The 19576-nt window shown below is 39.4% G+C and overlaps 6 protein-coding genes across 6 annotated transcripts; 3 read left to right on the top strand and 3 right to left on the bottom strand.

Annotated features, from left to right (window-relative positions):
- The first annotated feature begins 360 nt into the window (after window positions 1-360).
- On the top strand, window positions 361-2804 carry Mco4 (Multicopper oxidase 4). Its single transcript, XM_068303247.1, has 2 exons — window positions 361-719; window positions 912-2804. The coding sequence occupies exons 1-2, from the start codon at window positions 641-643 to the stop codon at window positions 2744-2746; spliced, it is 1914 nt and encodes a 637-aa protein (XP_068159348.1). The 5' UTR covers window positions 361-640; the 3' UTR covers window positions 2747-2804.
- A 94-nt stretch (window positions 2805-2898) lies between these two features.
- Window positions 2899-3691, top strand: LOC137583299 (uncharacterized). The gene has a single exon (XM_068298254.1). It carries the CDS (start codon window positions 2957-2959, stop codon window positions 3674-3676), a length of 720 nt encoding a protein of 239 aa, XP_068154355.1. The 5' UTR covers window positions 2899-2956; the 3' UTR covers window positions 3677-3691.
- On the bottom strand, window positions 3674-4962 carry Spt7. The gene is made up of 3 exons (XM_068298245.1): window positions 4775-4962; window positions 4604-4706; window positions 3674-4540 (listed from the first exon to the last, which is right to left on the bottom strand). The coding sequence occupies exons 1-3, from the start codon at window positions 4933-4935 to the stop codon at window positions 3701-3703; spliced, it is 1104 nt and encodes a 367-aa protein (XP_068154346.1). The 5' UTR covers window positions 4936-4962; the 3' UTR covers window positions 3674-3700.
- Window positions 4963-5251: 289 nt separating this feature from the next.
- LOC137583283 (E3 ubiquitin ligase Rnf121) lies at window positions 5252-7407 on the top strand. Its single transcript, XM_068298253.1, has 6 exons — window positions 5252-5479; window positions 5550-5584; window positions 5642-5938; window positions 6012-6240; window positions 6321-6556; window positions 6647-7407. The coding sequence occupies exons 1-6, from the start codon at window positions 5432-5434 to the stop codon at window positions 6765-6767; spliced, it is 966 nt and encodes a 321-aa protein (XP_068154354.1). The 5' UTR covers window positions 5252-5431; the 3' UTR covers window positions 6768-7407.
- Window positions 7408-7671: 264 nt separating this feature from the next.
- Ocrl (Oculocerebrorenal syndrome of Lowe) lies at window positions 7672-12050 on the bottom strand. Its single transcript, XM_068298233.1, is given in 10 exon segments — window positions 7672-8451; window positions 8517-8741; window positions 8812-8998; window positions 9056-9932; window positions 9990-10322; window positions 10391-10576; window positions 10642-10903; window positions 10983-11055; window positions 11058-11171; window positions 11536-12050. Coding segments are annotated over 10 exon segments (2643 nt in total). The 5' UTR covers window positions 11710-12050; the 3' UTR covers window positions 7672-8239.
- A 612-nt stretch (window positions 12051-12662) lies between these two features.
- LOC137586948 (protein unc-93 homolog A) lies at window positions 12663-19493 on the bottom strand. The gene is made up of 5 exons (XM_068303157.1): window positions 19001-19493; window positions 17540-18050; window positions 16752-17189; window positions 14696-16088; window positions 12663-14620 (listed from the first exon to the last, which is right to left on the bottom strand). The coding sequence occupies exons 2-5, from the start codon at window positions 17684-17686 to the stop codon at window positions 14259-14261; spliced, it is 2340 nt and encodes a 779-aa protein (XP_068159258.1). The 5' UTR covers window positions 17687-18050; window positions 19001-19493; the 3' UTR covers window positions 12663-14258.
- Between the last annotated feature and the right edge of the window lie 83 nt (window positions 19494-19576).

Genomic DNA, 19576 nt, shown 5'->3' with positions numbered 1-19576 from the left:
CACACATATGTACATATATGTAAGTATGTATGTATGTACATACATACATATGTACATAATCATAAGAACAACTGAAATCTATAGATTTTAAAAATAACATTAGGAATGCCCAACTGTTTTTGTAGATTCGTTGTAGATTTTAGAAAAGACCCTGAAATTACTAAATTTTTTAGCTTCCTTTCCCGGTACCAGTACTGAAAATTTAAATACACAAATAATTTGCAAATATTTCAAGGTTGGTAAAATATATATGTCAACGGTATTCCCCCCATTCGAGCAATTTTCGCTTGCGTCAAGCTCTCCTTCATCTAAACATAGTTGTTAGATATTGTATGTATGTATATTCTAAAGAAGATTGCCTGTAATATTGCTGCTGCTGCTGTTGACGGCAGTTGCTTGTCTTGCCAACAATCTTCAATTAACCATTAAGCGTTGTATACTACGAAATAAAAACATGCCAATTGCTGTTTCGATGATCAGAAAGATGCGGCATAATTGCTTACAAAAGCTATCTGAGAATGACAATATGAGAACAGTTACGTTTTGGCATTTGAGACCGTTACCCTTTACCTTTTCAGTGTAAACCATTTAGACGTAAGAAGAATTTCACAAAGGATAATAATAACAACAAAATCGAGCTATGCGATTACAAACAAGCGTATTGCCAACTATAATGGCCTTTAGTTGCCTCATTACAGTGCAAATCTATGGCATACAAGGTGAAGAAATAAAAGATCTTGAATTTTAACCGATTAGGATATAGTCTGTGTTAACCTGAATAGAATCCTACTATTGCTTTTAATGGGCTATTTAGAAATTATTGCTCAGCTAGGGTTTTTTCTTGGGTACTTTTATAGTTTAATGGTTAATATTCGCATATGTACTATTAAGGATCTTCCTACAATTTTTAGATGCAAGCGGCAAACGAATAGTGAGCAACTATGAAAGGATTAAAGAAATTTATCCCGAGGTGTCAACTGGCAGTGAATCCTCACAATGGCGTTCCGCTGACAAGGGTATGCCTCATCCGTGCCGACGAGACTGTGTGGATCAGGTGCCGATGACCTGTTATTATTATATGGTGGTCCACTATGACGACACAATGTCAGAGACATGCAAGCGTTACTTACAATCCAAGTACAGATATAAACTAAATGGCAAGCAATTTATCGATGGCATTTTGCTGGCGGAAATGGAGCCCAAAGTCGACGACTGCAAATATGCTGACGGTGTAGAGTCTCAGGTGATGGTGGTCAATGGTCAACTACCAGGACAAGCTATTGAGGTTTGCTACGGTGATACTATAGTGGCTGATGTAATTAACAGTTTGCACGATACAACAACCATACATTGGCATGGCATGCACCAGCGCTTGACACCACATATGGATGGAGTGCCGCATGTGACTCAATATCCAATTGAAGCGGGACAGGCCTTTCGTTATCGCTTTGAGGTAGACCATGCGGGCACCAACTGGTGGCATAGTCATACCGAGCATCAGCGCGCCTACGGCCTAGCCGGTCCGCTAATTGTACGACAGCCGTATCAGAATAATCCGCACGCTCATCTTTATGATTTTGATCTTTCAGAGCATGTGATCATGATCCAGGATTGGGTGGATAATTTTGATGAAAGTGTGGCGGAAAACATTCTCGTGAATGGCCGCGGGCGTAATCTTAAGAAAAACAACAAGTCCAAGGCGACTCTGTATGCCCATTTCTCAGTTATACGGGGTGGTCGGTATCGTTTTCGGACCATTTTCAATGGGGTCTCCAATTGCCCGATTAGCCTAAGTATTGATGGCCATGATTTGGAAGTCATTGCAAGCGATGGCAATGACATTGAGCCTGTAGTTGTTCAAAAGATTATGTTCCATGGTGCTGAAAGATTTGATTTTGTTTTGCACGCTAACCAGGAGGTAGAAAACTACTGGATACGCATCAAGGGGTATAGTTTCTGTGCCAAAAATCAGTTACATCAGGAGGCGGTGTTACATTACCAGGACGCTGATACCAGAGCCCTGGACACACGAACCCTAAGCTATGCCTACGATGCTCCGGGTATTATGTTGAATCAGCTAGAAGATGGCAATGCCGAAAGCATATCGCTTGCTTCCCTCAACTCACAGTACGCTAGTTCAATGCAGCAACCGTCTATGACATACTACACCAGCATGAATGCTTATGAGCTGCGAGGTGAAGGCTTCCGCTTTCAGATGGATGACATTACCTTTAGCATGCCCAGAATGTCTCTGCTTCAGACTCGTAATTTGGGAATTGGCCAGATATTCTGTAACAATTCGCAGCAGGCGGAACTAGGATTGAATTGCCGTCAGCGCCACTGTAAGTGCTCTAATGTTATCCATGTACCGGCCTTTAAGCATGTTGAGTTTGTCATATCGAGCAAGTCGAATACACCGCATCCCATTCATCTGCATGGATATACTTTTCGAGTGGTGGGCATGGGTACTCTGGGTGAGGAGCGTGTCGGCCAAATTGAAGAAATTGATCGTCGCAATCCGCTACTACGACGCGGACGTGGTCCACTTAAGGATTCGGTGCAGGTGCCAGCCTTTGGCTATACAATCATTCGGTTTTATTCAGACAGTCCGGGCTATTGGATGTACCATTGTCACATCTCCCCACATTCGGAGAATGGCATGGCGGCAGTGGTGCGTGTAGGTGAGGACTTGGAGATGAAGATGTGCCCTGTCAGCAATTGCGGGTTGTGCAGTTCTGTGGCGTGAGACTGACAATTTCAGAATAAATTTATTTGTATTGAATAAACTTTCTAAATATTTCAAATACATTAAAGTGAGTACACAATCCGTTACATTTAGTGTTGATCACTTAAATTAGAATGTAGGCCGGGAGCGGATACTTGTTTTTTCCAACACTAGTGCTCGTTCAGTGAAAAGATAAACATTGCCGCATTTCTTTTATTCTCGAATCAGGAAATGACAACTAGCGACAGCGATTCCGACTCCCAAGATGATGCACAAATGCGTCAATTCTTAGAGGCTGCTGATCACACACTACTGAATAATGCCATGTTTCAGCCAAAGCCCAAATCGAACTCATCCGTTGAAACTGTTCCCACGCAACCCAAACTAAAAAGCGAACGCCACTTGGAGCACCAGGAGACAGCAGGAGAGCACGACCTGCAATTCAGTGAAGAAATGCAAACGCACTTTTGGAAGAAGCTAAGCCAGATTATTCAAAATCAGGTTGAGTTTTGTCAGATCAAGACCAGCGGTCGTCACACGGTCAAAGATATAACAATACCAGGCTGTGTTCAACTTGTATCCAATGCCAAGTGCTATTTAAATACAGAAATTGTGGAGACAGCAGGACCTTTAAAGAAACCAATCATTAAAAAACGCCGCTTAAGTGAAGAAGCTGCCACCGAGAATGATGTCATTGCTTTAGCCGCTTGTACAGTTGGCGGTCAGGAGATTTTAGATTCAAAGGATACCCTGTATTGGACTCAGCGTAAGCCACATCCGAATAAGTTTTTCCAATACAAATCCAAAAAAAATATAAGTGGACAAGAGCTGTTTCAGGCGGTGGAAGTGGTGCCCACGAATGAGTTTACATTACAGCGAATTAAAAATAAATGGGACGAGTCAAAGATAAGCCAAAAGAGACGAATATCAAATAAAAAAAAATTGAAATGAATTAAATAGATTCTATATTTAGTTTTAAGACTCAAAGTTGGGCTGAAAGCTATTGGTGGTGGCACCACCACTGCTGCTGGTGTTAGTCATATTGGAGGTAGTAGCGTTAGTGCTGCTCTGGCTGTTCTCTAGAAGGCCATACAAGGAAGTCCTACGTAGCATTTGCCCTTGTTGTCCCTGCCCTTGTACTTGTCCATTGCCATTACCGCTTAGATCCTGCATTATGTCGCCCACAATGTGACCCATGCTTTGGCTACTGCCCGTGCCAGTACTATTGTCCAAAATATTGAGGTAGTCGCTGCCATTGAATTCGTTGTGCTTTTGCATACTCATGCTGCTCTGGCTTTCTTTCATTAGTTTGTCGTACTCCTGAAGAACACAATTAAATTCGGCAATTTCGGCGCGATTTCGTGCCATAACTCTGTGCTTGTAGTAGTTATGCACTTGGGTAAGCGAGGTTCCTGTTACAGAAGTGTATGCTTGCTCTAGTGGCAATAGACGCAACATTGTGGATTTTTTCAGACGCGGATTGATGTCGTAACTCTCACGATACTCTCCAATAAAGCTCCGTAGGAATTCTTCGGTGGCGTCAGTTAAAAGTTGAATAGCGGATTCGGAGCAGTCGGTGAAGCCGGCTAGACGCAACATACCGCACATAACCTTTCGCAGGGTCTGACGGCAAACCAGACTCGAGATTTCTGGATAGGCCTGCGGTTCGCCACGCGAGTAGGCTGTATCCACAGTAGGTATGAACCAAATGGGCTTCTGAAATTTTTGACCCCCGACCAAATCGGCCGCATTTTCAGGTGGAAAGTCCACCTCAGGTATCATTTGGCAAGGATTTAGCAGATAGTTTGATGAACCCTGCAACGGGCAAATGACAAATGAAATCTTTAAGGATTGGTATTAGGTATGGTTCTCGCTTACATTTTTATTGGAGTAGGTGTCGATAAGAGACTGCAGCATCTCTGTTTGCTTCATTACCTCTATGGTTTGTGTGACTAGTGAGCTTTTCAGCTCTACTATGTGACTGCAAAAGAGAATGTATTGTTATATCCTGCTGGCTCCAGCTTGCCGCTGGTAAGAGTGCCAACTTACTGATTATCCTCCGGTTGAATTTCCCCTTGTTGGCGTATTTCCTCCAGCTTGGACTTCTTGGCCGTTGTCGGTACATATTTATCGGAGGTGAGTTGGGCATCGTCATCTAGTCGTAGGCTTCCCCAGTGCTCCACTTGCAGCGTTCCGTTGCCGCTTGCCATTGTTGTTGCAGTGTTGATAGCAACACAGATGTTCGGATTTTCGATAGATTTTTAGAAAGAGTTTCGATCAAAATCGTTATCGATTAATCGTAGTCAACATCGGTATTGGTTTAAATCAGCTGGCAAATTCCGCTACACTTAGCGGATTTTATTTAATTCACTTCCTTTTTATAGTTTCAAAAAAGAATCTTTAGTTTTAGCATTTATTAATTTTGAAATAAAGAGGCACGCGCGGCAAATAATTTTAAGATAGGAACATAAGTTAGCATTGTCATTGCTTATTTAACACAATCTAGCGGATTTTTATGATGACTCCTCTAGCCATAAAACCGATTTAGCTCCTCTCAACGCTGGTTAGTTTTTTATTTGTTTCGTACAACACCAACAACAACAACAACAAAAGTTAACACAAAACGTTGGCAAAATTCCGTAAAGACCTAAGCGTTTGAAATTGTACGGGGTGGCAAAAAGTTACCACCACAGCAGTAGCGGCAAGATGCACCAGCAGCATATGGATCTCCATGCACCAGTGGACTTGAATAAGGTGAGACAATATTTGGATCAAATTACGATTGAATCGGACTAAACCTATTGTTTGTTTTTCCATTTACAAGTCCCTGGACGAGATGACACCGGAGGAACGCATGCGGTAAATTCTAATTGATAGTTTATTATTTTGTATGATTTTTATGTTACATCTCTGTAGGGCTGAACATCAGATAATGGTGGAGAAGCATAGGGGCCACGATGCCATGCACTCTGAAATGGTGATGATACTATTTGTTACTCTAGTCATTGCCCAAATAATCTTGGTCGAATGGAAAAAACGCCACTACAGCTCCTATTCCTTTGTCACATTGCTGGCCATGTGGCTAATTCCACTGATTTTGTCTTGCACTTTTGGCTGGATGCGATTTATAGTGATTTGGCTTATATTCACCTGTATAACGGCTCTAGTAATGCGGAGGGCGATAAGCAAACCGATTCAAGGCACAACGCCCAGGTGACTCAGCGTTAGCACTATAAGATGGCCAACTAGCATAAAATAATAACTCTTCATTTACACTCTTCGTTAGGCTGGTGTACAAATGGTTCTACTTCATTTACAAGCTCAGTTACGGTCTAGGTCTTGTTGGCTATTTGGTTATAATGGCTGCATTTCTGGGCATGAACTATATATTCTCGCAACCACCTAATACCTGGATGGACGTGGGTTTAATGTTTTGCTTCTATGGACTCTACATTGGCGTATTGGGTCGCGACATTTCAGAAATCTGTTCGGATAAAATGGCTGCAGCAATTGGTGTAATTAAAAAAATTCAATCCAACGCTATTTTTTTTAACTAACTAACTATTGTGAATGTCTTCTCTATGGCTTCTCCCAGTATTATACACCTCAGGGCATTCCCACTAGGCATCTGGAACAAAATGTATGCGCTGTGTGTGGTAATCAATTACTGGTGTCCGAAAAGGAAGAGGGCGTCATTGAGAATACCTACAAGTTGTCATGCAATCATGTATTTCACGAATTTTGCATACGCGGATGGTGTATTGTGGGCAAAAAGCAGACATGTCCATACTGCAAGGAGAAGGTTGATCTACAGAAAATGTTTCGTAATCCGTACGTAAAATGTTAACTGTTAACATGAAGGTCCAACTTGTGTGATAATCTAATCTCTTTTTTTTTTTTTTTTTTTTTTTTTTGATTCAGATGGGAGAAACCGCACGTGCTATATGGTCGTCTATTGGACTGGATCCGTTGGCTGGTAGCTTGGCAGCCGTTGATTTTCTTTATAGTACAAGGCATCAATTGGATGCTTGGTTTAGAATAAGTTCATCGTATTGCCTCTAAAAGCTAAATCTGTTCCGCATTCGCAGCATCTAGTCAAGTACACAACACAACAACAACAAAAACAGTAACTGTAAAGACCAAACAAAAAAAAAAAACCAAAACAACAAAAAAGCTAGCACTCAGCAAAGAAAGCAAATCGTAAGCTGCCCAGCATTCCCACAGAAACGTCATCGTCCCACGGCGATTTTTTTTTTTCACAAAAAAAAAAAAAAAAAAAAATTCTAAAATGATCACAAGTTGTAATTTATAACCATTCGACTGACGACAATTCGAATGTCATTTGTTTGTGTCTGTTTGCAAAATGCGTCCGCACCAAATTTCCATTGTTCAGTTTTAAACCTAATCGTAAACACTTTTGTTTTAGAAATCTATATGGATATATTAACCCTCAAATGTATATAAAACAAATTATATACAACGACTGTATGGGATGTACATATATGAATGTATGTGTGTGTATGTTTTGTCTACCAATCACATTGATGATTATGATTATTGATGTATTTAATAATATTTTGTGCACTTGAAATTAGATAAAGATCATATAAATTACATGAGTATCATGTATAAACAAAAATAAATAATTTAAAACCACAATAAAAATAAAAGTCTTGAAATGATTTGATTTTAATTGTTGTATACTTTAAAACAGCATTCACTATCTATTTAACTGTGGTGGGCCCAATTCTAAGCTAAATGTGTCTTTCAAAGTATAGTAAATTTATCGTTTCAAGTTTTTATAGATTTAATTCTTGTAATATTATGTTTATTATTATCCGATGAAACCAACATTTTCTCTCCATTTATATCCTTTCAGAATTAATGCTTGAACTTAATTGAAATTATGAATATTTGTATATTGATTTATTGCTTTACCCACAAGCTAGTTTTGTACACTTTTATTTAACTATTTACATAATATACAAATAAACGAAACGGAAAGATATAAATTCAATGAAAGTAGGGTAAAGATAATTTTTCGCATATTAGATAGCGTTTGGTAGTCTGATATAGTATCTACAACTGTCCTATACACAGGATGCAATCTAATTTTATAAGTGCTTATTAAATAGTTTTTGAACCTGTGTATATATAAGAGGTCACAATTTCATTATATAAGTGCTTAATTTTATAACTGTGTATCGTGATGGTTAAGTATTGTGAGTACGCTGATTAAACGGGGTGGGTATTATTGTTTCAGTTTAAGAGATGATTGCAGTTGGACTGTCTTAATATATAAAATCAATATAAACTAAACAACGGACATAGCTACGCCTAAAGTAATACATGTGTATGTACATACATAGTACATATGTGTTGTGGATCGATATTAAGGGGAAAGCAGAATAATATGTAAGTTGTAGCCAACAAATAAACATTTAAATTACAAGAAAAATAAGTTAATTTACGACTAAACAACAATAGACTTAAATACAGTGGGATTTATAATAATTATCGGGACTGTGATGATGAAAATGTTGCTGATGTTGACGATTTGGCCTGTAAGTTGCCTGTTCCACTGCCGCCGGTATGGCCATTTCCCAATGCCGAGTCAGAGATATCGCTATCAATAAAGAATCGCATAAATTGTAAGCAGCGGCTATTATAATCCATTCGGGCACTACTGCTACTGCCACGGAGTAATATCCGACCAAATAAGAGAGCTAAATTAGATTGAAATTTTAAATCAAATCTATATGGATGAGTTTTATATATGATTTTCACTTACCAACTTGCTGCAGATCATAATATTGGCACAGAATGCCCTCACGTAGAAACATACATAAATGCATAAAGACATTGCGCTTTGGCGCACTTAATAAAGCAATATAGTCCATGGCCTTTGATTTGCTTGAGCTGGCGAGAAGATCCTCTACGAAGGGTTCGAGTAACGACTGTTCCGGCAACTCCAGCAGTAGCATCAGGGCCTGTGCGGCAGTCTGAACATTGCCAGCTAAGAATAAACATTCAAAGTGACAATGACTGAGGGAAAATTAAATTAAATGGGATATCATCAAACATACGGAATTCTTCGTTCGACCAGGTGTCCAGCCAGTCACGCACTGCGTTGAAATGACCGCCCAGGGAATAACGTGAGTCGTGCGCATTAAAACAACCCTCGAGATTCGAGCCCTGCCTATGGAGATAATCAATAAGGAGAAAGAATTCTCTAGGCATGGTAACCTGATACTCCGGGGACTCGTCCTTCATCTGGGAAGAATAAAGATTAAGAAATATCATCCAGCAAAGGCAACTTCAGGCACTTACCAAATGCTTGATTTGTTCCTGAGTATACTCGCTGAGCGGACGATTCGTTCGACACATTGTCTCCATTGATAGGCCAAAGCAGCTGGGCTGATAATCACCCGTTACTGTTATAAATATGTCCCGACCATTCTCCACATGCAGTATGAGTATATCAAAGTTGTCGCTAGTTCGTATCTTTTTGAGTAAACTACCCACCGTGCGAACATCGACAAGTAGCTTTATTCGAATACTGCGTGCAGAGTCAATCATTAAACTGTCCTGACGCGGATCTACTTGCAGATACTTTTCGCAAATATCATGCATGTCCTTCTCTTTAAAACGAAAGTCAACGGGCAGCGGACAATTGTTATAAACATTAAAGTCCTGCATGCTCGGCTCATTGAAACGTACACGTCCAAAATCGATGCTCACTGTCTCCACGGTAATCTGCGGCTGGTTATCATTTTCCCTTTTATCGACGGCTTTAAGGACCTCTTCCTGTACCTTTTTATACTTGATTTCGTCGCGCTTTTTAATTTTGGCACGAAATATGGCATAGACCGGCTTGTGATCGCTCTGTCGAATCTCCATAATGCTATCATACGCCAATTGCTCGATTCGTGTACCCTTCCATAGCACACGATCACAGTATGCAGGAGCTCGTTGCTTCTCACTGCTGTCATAGTTATCCGTACCCGGGTCATACTTATAGGTGGGCCGGAATTTGATCTCTCCTTCTGTATAGCCATCGAAACATCTGCCTTTGCGCATCTCCTGACCCAGTTGATCGTACTGTAGCAAAAGCTCGTAGGTTTGAGCATCTGTCAAGGGTCCTGGCCGTTGTTGACCGGGAGGCTCTTGTATACGATAATTCAGATCACCCAGCCAAAAGATATGGCTGCAAATAATAACTAAAATGAAATGTATTGTAAAGGAGACCAATATCATCACATACTCATGATCACTAATGGTCCGCCGGTCATCGAATCGCATGCCCTCAACAATTGCATTATAGTCCTTATTACGTTCCTCTACATAGCCCATGTGCGCTGCCAAATGTGAGTTGACAAAACAAATGTTTCCCTCATGCAATTGCAGACTAATTGCCACGCCGCCCTTGTTGCCTAATGTATTGAGGACACCACGAGCCACCGAATTGAGTTGACAACGCAGAATGTGCTGCCGTAGTTGTTTACGCACAATAACGATTAGCATGATGCCCACCAGGCGAACTGAACGTAGTACTTCATACTCCACGCCGGGATGTAAGCTTTCCACCATCTTTTGACTGGCAAGAGAGATAGAGAGAGAGACAAATCATTATGCAAGTATTATCTTTAGAAGCAATCGACTTACGTCCACTGCTCGACACTGGCCTGCAATTGAGTGGAATTCAGCATGGCCTTGGTAGGCGTGTCCAGCTCTTGTAGACCAATTGCGTAAATGTCGGGCGATTTTTCGCTGCAAGCTAACCAAGAGCGTAGCGGACTGTTGCTATCACAGCAAGGTTTATTGTTCACATTCCATGTCGCACAATAGATACTAGACACAGAGAGATAGATAGATGAAAATGACGTATGGGAAGGAATGGGTGTTACCCTACTTACATAATGTCCTTATAAACAATGTACTCTGCCTCACGTTTTTTTAATTCCTGTTTCACTTCGCCAATTTGACGATAGTCATTGAGCCAACTAAAGTTAAGCACCGCCTCTGGATCACATTTATACATAGAATTTTTACAAGATATCACCTTGGCCACAAACTCTTCGTATTCTAGCGATTTTAATGGGTAATAATAATATTTGATAGGTCTATCTTCAGCGGTAGATAGATCAAATTGCATTGTCGTAATTGAGCCCTTCCCATCTCCTTTAAACGCACACACACAAAAGAAGAATCGTATTTAATTCCAACTTGTTCCTGGAAATATTATTCACCTACTCACCCTGACGAAGTTGGAAACTTTCGTTTAAAGCAAAAACTTTGTTAATAATCAATTCATTGGCCGTAGTCAGAGGGGGGTGCGTAAATAGGAGAAAGCAATAATGGCATATGTGCCACCCGATTCCGAAGAGACCAAGGCCAGCAGACGATCCAAGTATTCCTGACCCTGAATTTGATAGGCCTCAAATATCTAATAGTGTATAATGAATGAGAAATAAAAATTATTTAGAATTTAATAAATGAAGTAATGACTAAAAGGGCTGAGTTAACTGTAAAATTTGTAAGGATTTAATGAAACTTTCCAAAATTGATGGGTTTAAACGAATAGTTTGTATATTAAGTAGATTTTCAATTAAAAAGTTGTAAGTGGTGGCTTTGGGTGATGATGGGAACCTTGTTGCGCAGTGTTAGTGCACACACGAATACATATGTATGTATGTATGTTTGTACAAAAATAATGTTCTTAGCTCAGAGAGTTGTCGTTTTGATATCACACTGCTGCTATCTTTCAACGCCCTCTACGTATCCACGTACAACTATCATTGCTTGCTTACATAGTGAACAATCTCGTCTTCCTTAAAACGTTGCCTCACAATGTCCAATGTAGATTTCTCTGCCGTGGGTACGTTACCGGTCCCAGTTCCAGTTCCAGGCATTGCTGAGCCAATACCTTCGCTGAGGGTATCGATCTCCTGATCGATGGATGATGGGGTATTCATGGCTAACATTGGCCAAGCTTAAAACACAGCTAACACAGATATCCGTTAATAGTACGGTCTTTTGGACTAATTGCTTTACTTGTTGTTATTGTTGTTTCTATTTTTAGTTAGCGCGCCCATCCAGCGCCAAGGTGGGGTGACGGTAGCGACACTAGGTTTCAGTTGGCAATTTCACAGTCTTTATTTCTCACTTCGATCGAAACTGACTCTATCTGACGTTCTCTTGGATCCAAATCGATTGATCTGACCCTGGCTTTACTTGGATTGTAATTCCAACTTCTGCAACGGTTTGTTTGTGTGAAGAATATGTCGTTGTTTTTTTTCTTCTCTCAGTTGCTGTCATCGATGGTTCAACTCAGCCGTTTTAGCTTTTTTTTTTTTGCTCTCTAACCCCCTCGAATTACAACTTTCGTTCAGTATATTGGTGAATCTCTGGCCACACTGGCTGCGAATAACAGCTGAGAACGGTGGGGCGAAATTGGGACTGCGACTTTTCCAACTTTTGCACAATAACAAAAAAAAAACAAACAAGAATTTTTATGGAAAAATAATTGTCCAAGTGGCAGAATTACACACATAAATTTCAATCAATTTGTCAATTTTGTTCAGACTATATTTTGGACTATTTTTCACCGTCATATTTAAAATTATCGCAATTTGACAAAACACATGTACATATTTATATTTTAAAATTAATTTTAAAAACTTAAAAACAAAAAACATATATATTTAGTACATATATATAGGTTTAATATAAAGTTCGAAACACAATCTATAAATCAATATTATTTGGAATCTTTATTACATACATACATATATAAGTACACATACAACATTCCATGAATTTAACAAGTTGTCTTTGAGATACATATACATATGTACATATGTATATACTATATACGAACATATGAACAATTATATAGATATTTAATAGTTTTTCTTGTTATTGGGTTTTTCTGTTTTATTTATCACTGCAATTTCACTTCTTTAGATCTGGAATATTTTCTATTTTTAATTTGTTTTTTTTTTTTTTTTAGCCAGAGAAAGTCTGGAAAATATCAATACCATCCCATATAAAGTTTGTTAACAAAATTTTTAAAAATCTTTTTACCACAAGTTTATATTCATTTTACTTGTTTATTTCTCTTTTTTTATTTGGTTTGTTTTAATTTGTTTTTGTTTTGTCTTAGGTTTCAATTATAAAATGTTAACATTATGATTTCACCTGGTGATCATAACAATTATTTACCCTAATGAATTATGTACATATATGTAAGACTATATATACATACATACATTCGGGAGAAGATAATGGAAAGAAATGTACTGGTGGATCTAAGAAACTTCTCTCCCTAAACTATGCAACAGTCAAAGTGTAAAAAACGTTTTGAATATCCTGTAAAAAAAATGCAAGGAATGTGAGAGTTTTTAAATACTTTCATTTTTCGACTGTCTTTAGGTGAAATATGTCCCTAGACTTGCAATTTCTGATTTCTTTGTCTTTCTTTGTTAACTTAAAATTTGCTTGAACTCTAGAAACTCTAATGTACATATGTACATATGTACATACATATGTATATATGTACATGCTGATGGCACAAATGTTTTTTTTGCTTAAACCCATGTAGTTAATTCACTTCTTAAGCTAAGGCCCTCTGGCAGAATTCATTGTATTTTAAGATCTTTCTAGTCATGAAAATATACTACAAACATATATACATACTCAAACATTTAGCAGATAGACTCATACATAAAGATATTCATTTAGAGAGTTATAGTATAGTAGAATGGTTGGATAGTTAGTTTTTCTAGACATGGAACAACATTATTGGCACTGGTAAATGCTAGAGTTACGCCTAAACTACACTTAAGTATACATACATACATACATACATAAATACATACATATGTATGTACATACAAATTCATATGTTTGGGGGTAATTTATGAGGAGTTGTGAAACAGGACTTTTGATTTTTTTTTATTTTTTTTTTTTTTGCTTTTTAAAGCATAATGCTCGGAATGTCAACAAATTTGGGAAGGTCGAGAAAAACAATTTATTGAAATATTTTGATTCTTTCTAATTTTAGACGCCTTAAAATATGCTAGGGAAATTATAGATTTCGATGATTTGTTTTTTTTTTCAAAAAACGTAAACATTCAAAAATAATTGGGGTTTGTTTTTTGCTGTTCCTTGGACAGTAATAATAGATTTTAATTGAAACCGAAAATTGCGTCCTACAAATTGGCCACTACAATTCCCTATGTGATCCTAACTATGACTGTATCCGCTTTCTCTTCGTTCTCAGGGTAGCCTCAGCCTCACAACGCAGACTTGACGTAGATATTCTAAACTCCAGTTGCAGCTTCCTCTTTCTTTCAAGACTGACGACGATGACCGATGATGATAGTGATGATGATGGAAGATTGCTGGATGGTTCCATGATTCGACGGTGACTGTGGTGATCATTGTGTTCAGCTTGCAGCTAATCTCACATGGTATGTGTGCGTGCCACATTGTCCCGCCGCATCTGTCGCGACTAGCTGAAGAAGCTGCGTCATAAGCTTATAAGCGTTGCCTTGCGTTGTGCCTCCAGACGGGTCTCCAGCATGGCATATGGCGGCACACTAATTACTAGCAGCACAACAAGAGCAATAATTTTCAATGATTCGCATAGAAAACCATGGGCTGCAAATGTTACGCCCAGACCAAGGAAACGCAGTGCCTGCAATGGGGCAGAAATTTCGGCCACTTGATTGGTATGATTCAGTGTGACCAAGGAAAGCAGGAGTGTTTCCCACATTCCATTGCAGGCGCCCCACGAGGCCGCTATCACATAGAAGAGAGCACTATCATCACTTGATGGTTTCCAGCTGGACAGGGCCAACAGAAGGCAGGAATGGAAAAAGAAACCAGCCACTGCGAAAACAAAAACAAATCCATACAAATAGGATATTAAAAATAAAGAAAAGGGAGATCAACATTTGAACTTACATATCACTACAATCCTTTTGACATGTCGTAACAGCATACTCAACGTGCAGGAAACAATTAGTTGCATTAATCCCATGCCAATTAGAGCTCCGGCTATCATACCAATGCCCAAAGAGCATGACACAAAGGCTCGCAAGAAATCGGCTAACATATAGGCCTGTTCGGTGCCCACAAAATAGGCCAATGGCCCGGCAAAAAGCACCGTGTCTACTGTTAAGGAGACAATATCCTTTAGATGGCCCCGCTCTTGTCTGTTAGACGCTGATGCTGATAATGGTGCTGGCTGCGCTGGAGGTGAGGGAGCCATCATCACCAATAGCGATAGCATTAGGGAGGCCAACGAGAATGGTAGATACAACCAGAGTAAAGATTGGCCACCATTCTGAGTAGAACTATCGATAAAATCAGCATAAAGAGAACGTGTATCATTCAACCAAATTGATGAACTCAAACTGCTGGTGCGCAGTGGACACATGTCGGCACCACAAATCCTTTCGCCGTGCTCATTGCGATTGTAGAAATCTTCAAGCTTAGCATTAGCATTCAAATTGTTATTCGTATCATTGCTAACCAACACATCACAGTTCCAAGTGCCGCCAAATACATTCAAGTCGCAGGATAACATGAATGAAGCCAGCAGCGCTCCAACAATAAGACCCAAATCCTGTGAGGCACGAAACCAGCGGGCCAAACGACGTACCTTCTGATCCCGATTGCAAAACATTTTGTGCTCCTCCTGCAATAGCATATCCGATGTGGCATTCGATGACTGTTCGCAGCTCGCATGCTGGGAGCAGCTCAATTTGCCTCCATAGTGGACAATCAATGCCGCCTTACAGCCCGTTGCCCCACTCAGGGTCAATCCGAGCAACAGATATGCCGGAACTAGTGTATAAATCGAGGCATACAAATGTGCCAGCACGAAAAGAAATACCGCAAAATAATTGAGGGCAACCAACGGTGTATAACCATAGCGTCGTATTAATCGTATGCTGGGCAGGCACATGCAAGCGGCCAATAGGAACATACCGCTCAATAGCATTGAACCAATATTGGGTCCGATTGGCACCCACAATTCCCGATGATGCCACATCGAATTGGAACCCTGGAGGGCCATCACTGGAAACATCACTGCACACATTAGACCGTGTCCAATGCTGAGGCAACCAAAATGTTGCCAAACCTTTTGGCGTACATGTGCTGGCACCTTATGCCGACAATTCCGATTATTCAATGTGATCAGGCGTCTAATCGAAGTGGCTCCAATCGAACTGTTAATTGACTCCCGACGTCGGCTAGCTGCAAGTGCAGCTTGCACTTGGTATGAGGACACCGGATTGATGCGATGGGAACGTGTTGATATCGGAGACGGAGAATATGTCGTTGTCAAATGCTGCAAAATAGAGGAAGGAAAAGAAAGAGAGATTGATTACAAATTTACTCCTAAACAGTTAACATGATGTCCACACAAATCTTAAATTGTTAATGCAAAAGTTGCTCATTCTGGACTGTGAAGATAATTTTAAACAGCTTAACTTAAAATTTTAAATAAATCCTTGACCCTCGTTCCCTCGCATTTAGCCTCGGAATAAGATAATTGAAATGGAAAGGATTCTGAGCAACAACTAACTGAATTGTGACCAGTGTAAGGTATGGAAAACCTTGGGCCTGAGTCCAACACGAGTTACAATTTCCATTTCAGTTGATTTCATTTAAGTGACAAACAGACAAAACAGATGGACTGGGCTGGGCAGGGCTCCTGACAGGACAGGAGTAATCAACGTCAAAATAATTTCTATATTGTATAGTGTATATAGTAGTATGTAGTTATGTACGTGGGTGACTTAATTACTTGTTGTACAACTTGGTAAAGATAATCGGGTTTTATGGTTTTGACATTTTCTTCAACCATCAACACCACCAACAAGGAAGCAAGGAAGCTAGCTAGAAACTTAATTTCCCCACGTTGAAGGCCCCACGAGTGATTCTATTAATAAATGACGAGGACAGGACACACAACAGAGCACCACATTCAGCTAGTATAAAAACCACTTACCTCCATCATTTGCTCATCCCAAACGTTTTGAGTGGCGCCCGAACTGCGTGTACGCAGCACGCGATGCCTTGTGGTCAGCGAGTGGCGATGATGTTGCTGCTGTTGTTGTTGTTGTTGTTGCTGCTGCTGCTGCTGTTGCTGATGATGATGATGATGCAAATGATGATGTGTGGATGCATGGGGATATTTCTTGGTCACCACACTGCTACTCATACCAAACATGGCGAATCCGCTTAAAGTTGTTGCTCCCGTTGTTGCTGCTGTCGTTGCTGTCGATGTTGCTGTTGTTGTTGCTGATGTTGCTGCTGTCGTTGTGGCACCATTCCCTGTGTTTAGCAGCTCACCATTACCTTTTCCATGATGTCCATTGGTGGTAAGACTTAGTGAACCTCCGCCAATGCCAAGGCCAGCCATGATATAAGCATTATACGAGGATTGCTAGAAAATTGAAGGAACAAAGAAAGAATTTTACGTTAAACCCATTCATTTAATCTCTTTCAATCGGTGCAATATTTCCTCTTTGCAACCAAAAAGAAGTAATGCAAATTGGATTAACGATTTTGAAGTGTTTACAAAAGAGTTTAGCCTCCAAAAAGGATATACATACATATACATATGTATACATATGTATGTATATGTATTTACAAACCGGACTTCGATATACATATGTATGTATGTATGTATGTGTGCATATTTAGAAATGTCATAATAAATAATTTATGTGAAAAATTGCATTACTTCAACTGCAGAACAAGCTACGTTCGATCGGGATCATCCACAAACATTACCTTACGCTGTTGGGCAAATACCGTTAGGCGTTCCCGTTCACGGCTTGTGTCCCTGGCACGTTGCTCCAAAAGTAACTCATATTCTCGACGTTTTTCCCGCTTGCGTTCGGCCACTTCCAATTCGTGAAGATTTGGTAAACTGCCCATGATCTTTGATCTGACTTAAAAAGGCTGAAGGATGTATATCTCACACACACTCTCTCCCTCTTTCTCTTTCTCTCTCTAACTGTCTCTTGCTCTCTCCTCTCTCCTCCTGCGTTGTTGATTCAGTTATGAGATGAGGAGGATTTGCACATGATGTGACAAATCTCTTTTAGATATCACTCAAAAGATGTCTGCTGATTGGGCGTCCATTTGCCCTTTTTAGCATAAAATGACTATGATGATAATGATGCATTCTCGACCTTAATCCTTGGGCTTATTATGCTTGGTATGCGGCACTTGAATATGTTCATTGTCTTAGACTTTCAATTAAGTGGCAAAAGAAAAAAAATGAAAAATCTGTTGTTTTCTGTAAAAGAAAAGATAGATATTGTATGTATGTATGTATATAATAATTTTATACAATTGTACATAGATAGATAGATGTTTTTACATAACTTCTGCAACCCTGACCCCTGTGTCCTGGCTTTATATTAGGCCCCAAGCTAGCTAATTGACATTTTCACCTGTGTGATATTTATCGCAAATATGTAACATACATACAAACCTATTGAGCAATACACACATGACATATAGATACATATATGTATGTATGTAGGTCTAGACATTACCGCACCCTAAACCCCACTAACCCCCCACTGCCACTGTCCCCTTCTCAGACAATAAATGGGCCCATTCTTCATCTCTGAAATGCGTACTCACAAACACACATACGCACACATATGTATATGTAGATAAGCGGGAGGGGATAAGGCCTAGACATGAAAAATAAAAAAAAATCATCAGGTGTGTCCTCATGTACATAAGAGACAGACATACACACATATGTATATATGTATGTACATGCATATATAAACATATATGTGTTTTAGAGTGCTCTCCATTTGAATAGTTAGTCATGTCAGTGTGAAGTGAAATGTCTAAAAAGAAAATATGAATATTTTAAAACCCAAACAAAGATGCCCACACAATCCCAGCAGCCCAACCATCCTAATCTCTCAATCCCTGAATATGTACTCATACATTTGTATGTGTATGAAGTACATGTCCTTTTTGTTTTGCGTTTCTCTTTATGCATTTTTTCTTTCCTCAAAAGCTTGAAAGATTCTTCTTAACTCTTTTTGCTTGTTTAATTGTTTATTGTGTGTGGGAGTAAGAGCAAACTTACACACACAGGCCCACACCCACAAATCCGCACACACACACACACACACACACACACACACACACACATGCACTTGGAGGACGAGACAAGTGCAACAACCGTAACAAAATAAAAACAAAAATTAATACACGCACCCGAAATATTTCTTATTCGTTTTAATTCATTTATTTATGTATTTTATTTTTTAGTTTTTTTTTTTTTTTGTTTTGTGTTGCAAACTTTGAAATCAACCCTCACGCTAACTGCTTCAAGAACACACTGAAAAATCGCTGCTCTGGTTTTTGGGGTTTTGGTTTGGTTTCGTCCTGGTCTGGTCAGGTCAGGTCCGTTCTCTGTTCTGCAGATAGAAGCATGCGCAGTGATTGATGCCATTACCAATGGTCTCCTACCTCTTCTTCACTTCACCAGCAGCATCTCGGCATTAACTAATCCTAGTCGCCACTCTCTTCCCCTCCTACTCTCTCAGCGTTCACATATTTTTGTCCTCTATAAAATGGTTGCTTTATTCTTGAAAAATATCTTAAAGCAAGAATGTAACGTGCTCATTAATAGAATTTACTAAATCTCATAAGATTACAAATATAATAGTTATTATTATTATGTATACGTATGTATATGAACCCGAGCATTTGGTATTTTTTTTCTTTTTATTTTGTTTTGTAAATATTGCATTTAACACATTTCAACATAATTTATTTAGATCAATTTAT

This window comes from Drosophila tropicalis, unplaced genomic scaffold (assembly GCF_018151085.1).
Source record: "Drosophila tropicalis isolate 14030-0801.00 unplaced genomic scaffold, ASM1815108v1 contig_158, whole genome shotgun sequence".
Classification (NCBI taxonomy): domain Eukaryota; kingdom Metazoa; phylum Arthropoda; class Insecta; order Diptera; family Drosophilidae; genus Drosophila; species Drosophila tropicalis.
This window is presented reverse-complemented; position numbering and strand designations above follow the sequence as displayed.

Coding starts and splice junctions, on each gene's coding strand:
- Mco4 (XM_068303247.1), top strand. CDS start 641: ATGCGATTACAAACAAGCGTATTGCCAACTATAATGGCCTTTAGTTGC. Junction 720..911: donor GCAAATCTATGGCATACAAG/GTGAAGAAATAA, acceptor TACAATTTTTAG/ATGCAAGCGGCAAACGAATA.
- LOC137583299 (XM_068298254.1), top strand. CDS start 2,957: ATGACAACTAGCGACAGCGATTCCGACTCCCAAGATGATGCACAAATG.
- Spt7 (XM_068298245.1), bottom strand. CDS start 4,935: ATGGCAAGCGGCAACGGAACGCTGCAAGTGGAGCACTGGGGAAGCCTA. Junction 4,707..4,774: donor ATTCAACCGGAGGATAATCA/GTAAGTTGGCAC, acceptor TCTCTTTTGCAG/TCACATAGTAGAGCTGAAAA. Junction 4,541..4,603: donor ACACCTACTCCAATAAAAAT/GTAAGCGAGAAC, acceptor TGCCCGTTGCAG/GGTTCATCAAACTATCTGCT.
- LOC137583283 (XM_068298253.1), top strand. CDS start 5,432: ATGCACCAGCAGCATATGGATCTCCATGCACCAGTGGACTTGAATAAG. Junction 5,480..5,549: donor CACCAGTGGACTTGAATAAG/GTGAGACAATAT, acceptor TCCATTTACAAG/TCCCTGGACGAGATGACACC. Junction 5,585..5,641: donor ACACCGGAGGAACGCATGCG/GTAAATTCTAAT, acceptor ACATCTCTGTAG/GGCTGAACATCAGATAATGG.
- LOC137586948 (XM_068303157.1), bottom strand. CDS start 17,686: ATGGGCAGTTTACCAAATCTTCACGAATTGGAAGTGGCCGAACGCAAG. Junction 16,089..16,751: donor GGGATGAGCAAATGATGGAG/GTAAGTGGTTTT, acceptor TCTATTTTGCAG/CATTTGACAACGACATATTC. Junction 14,621..14,695: donor CAAAAGGATTGTAGTGATAT/GTAAGTTCAAAT, acceptor TTGTTTTCGCAG/TGGCTGGTTTCTTTTTCCAT.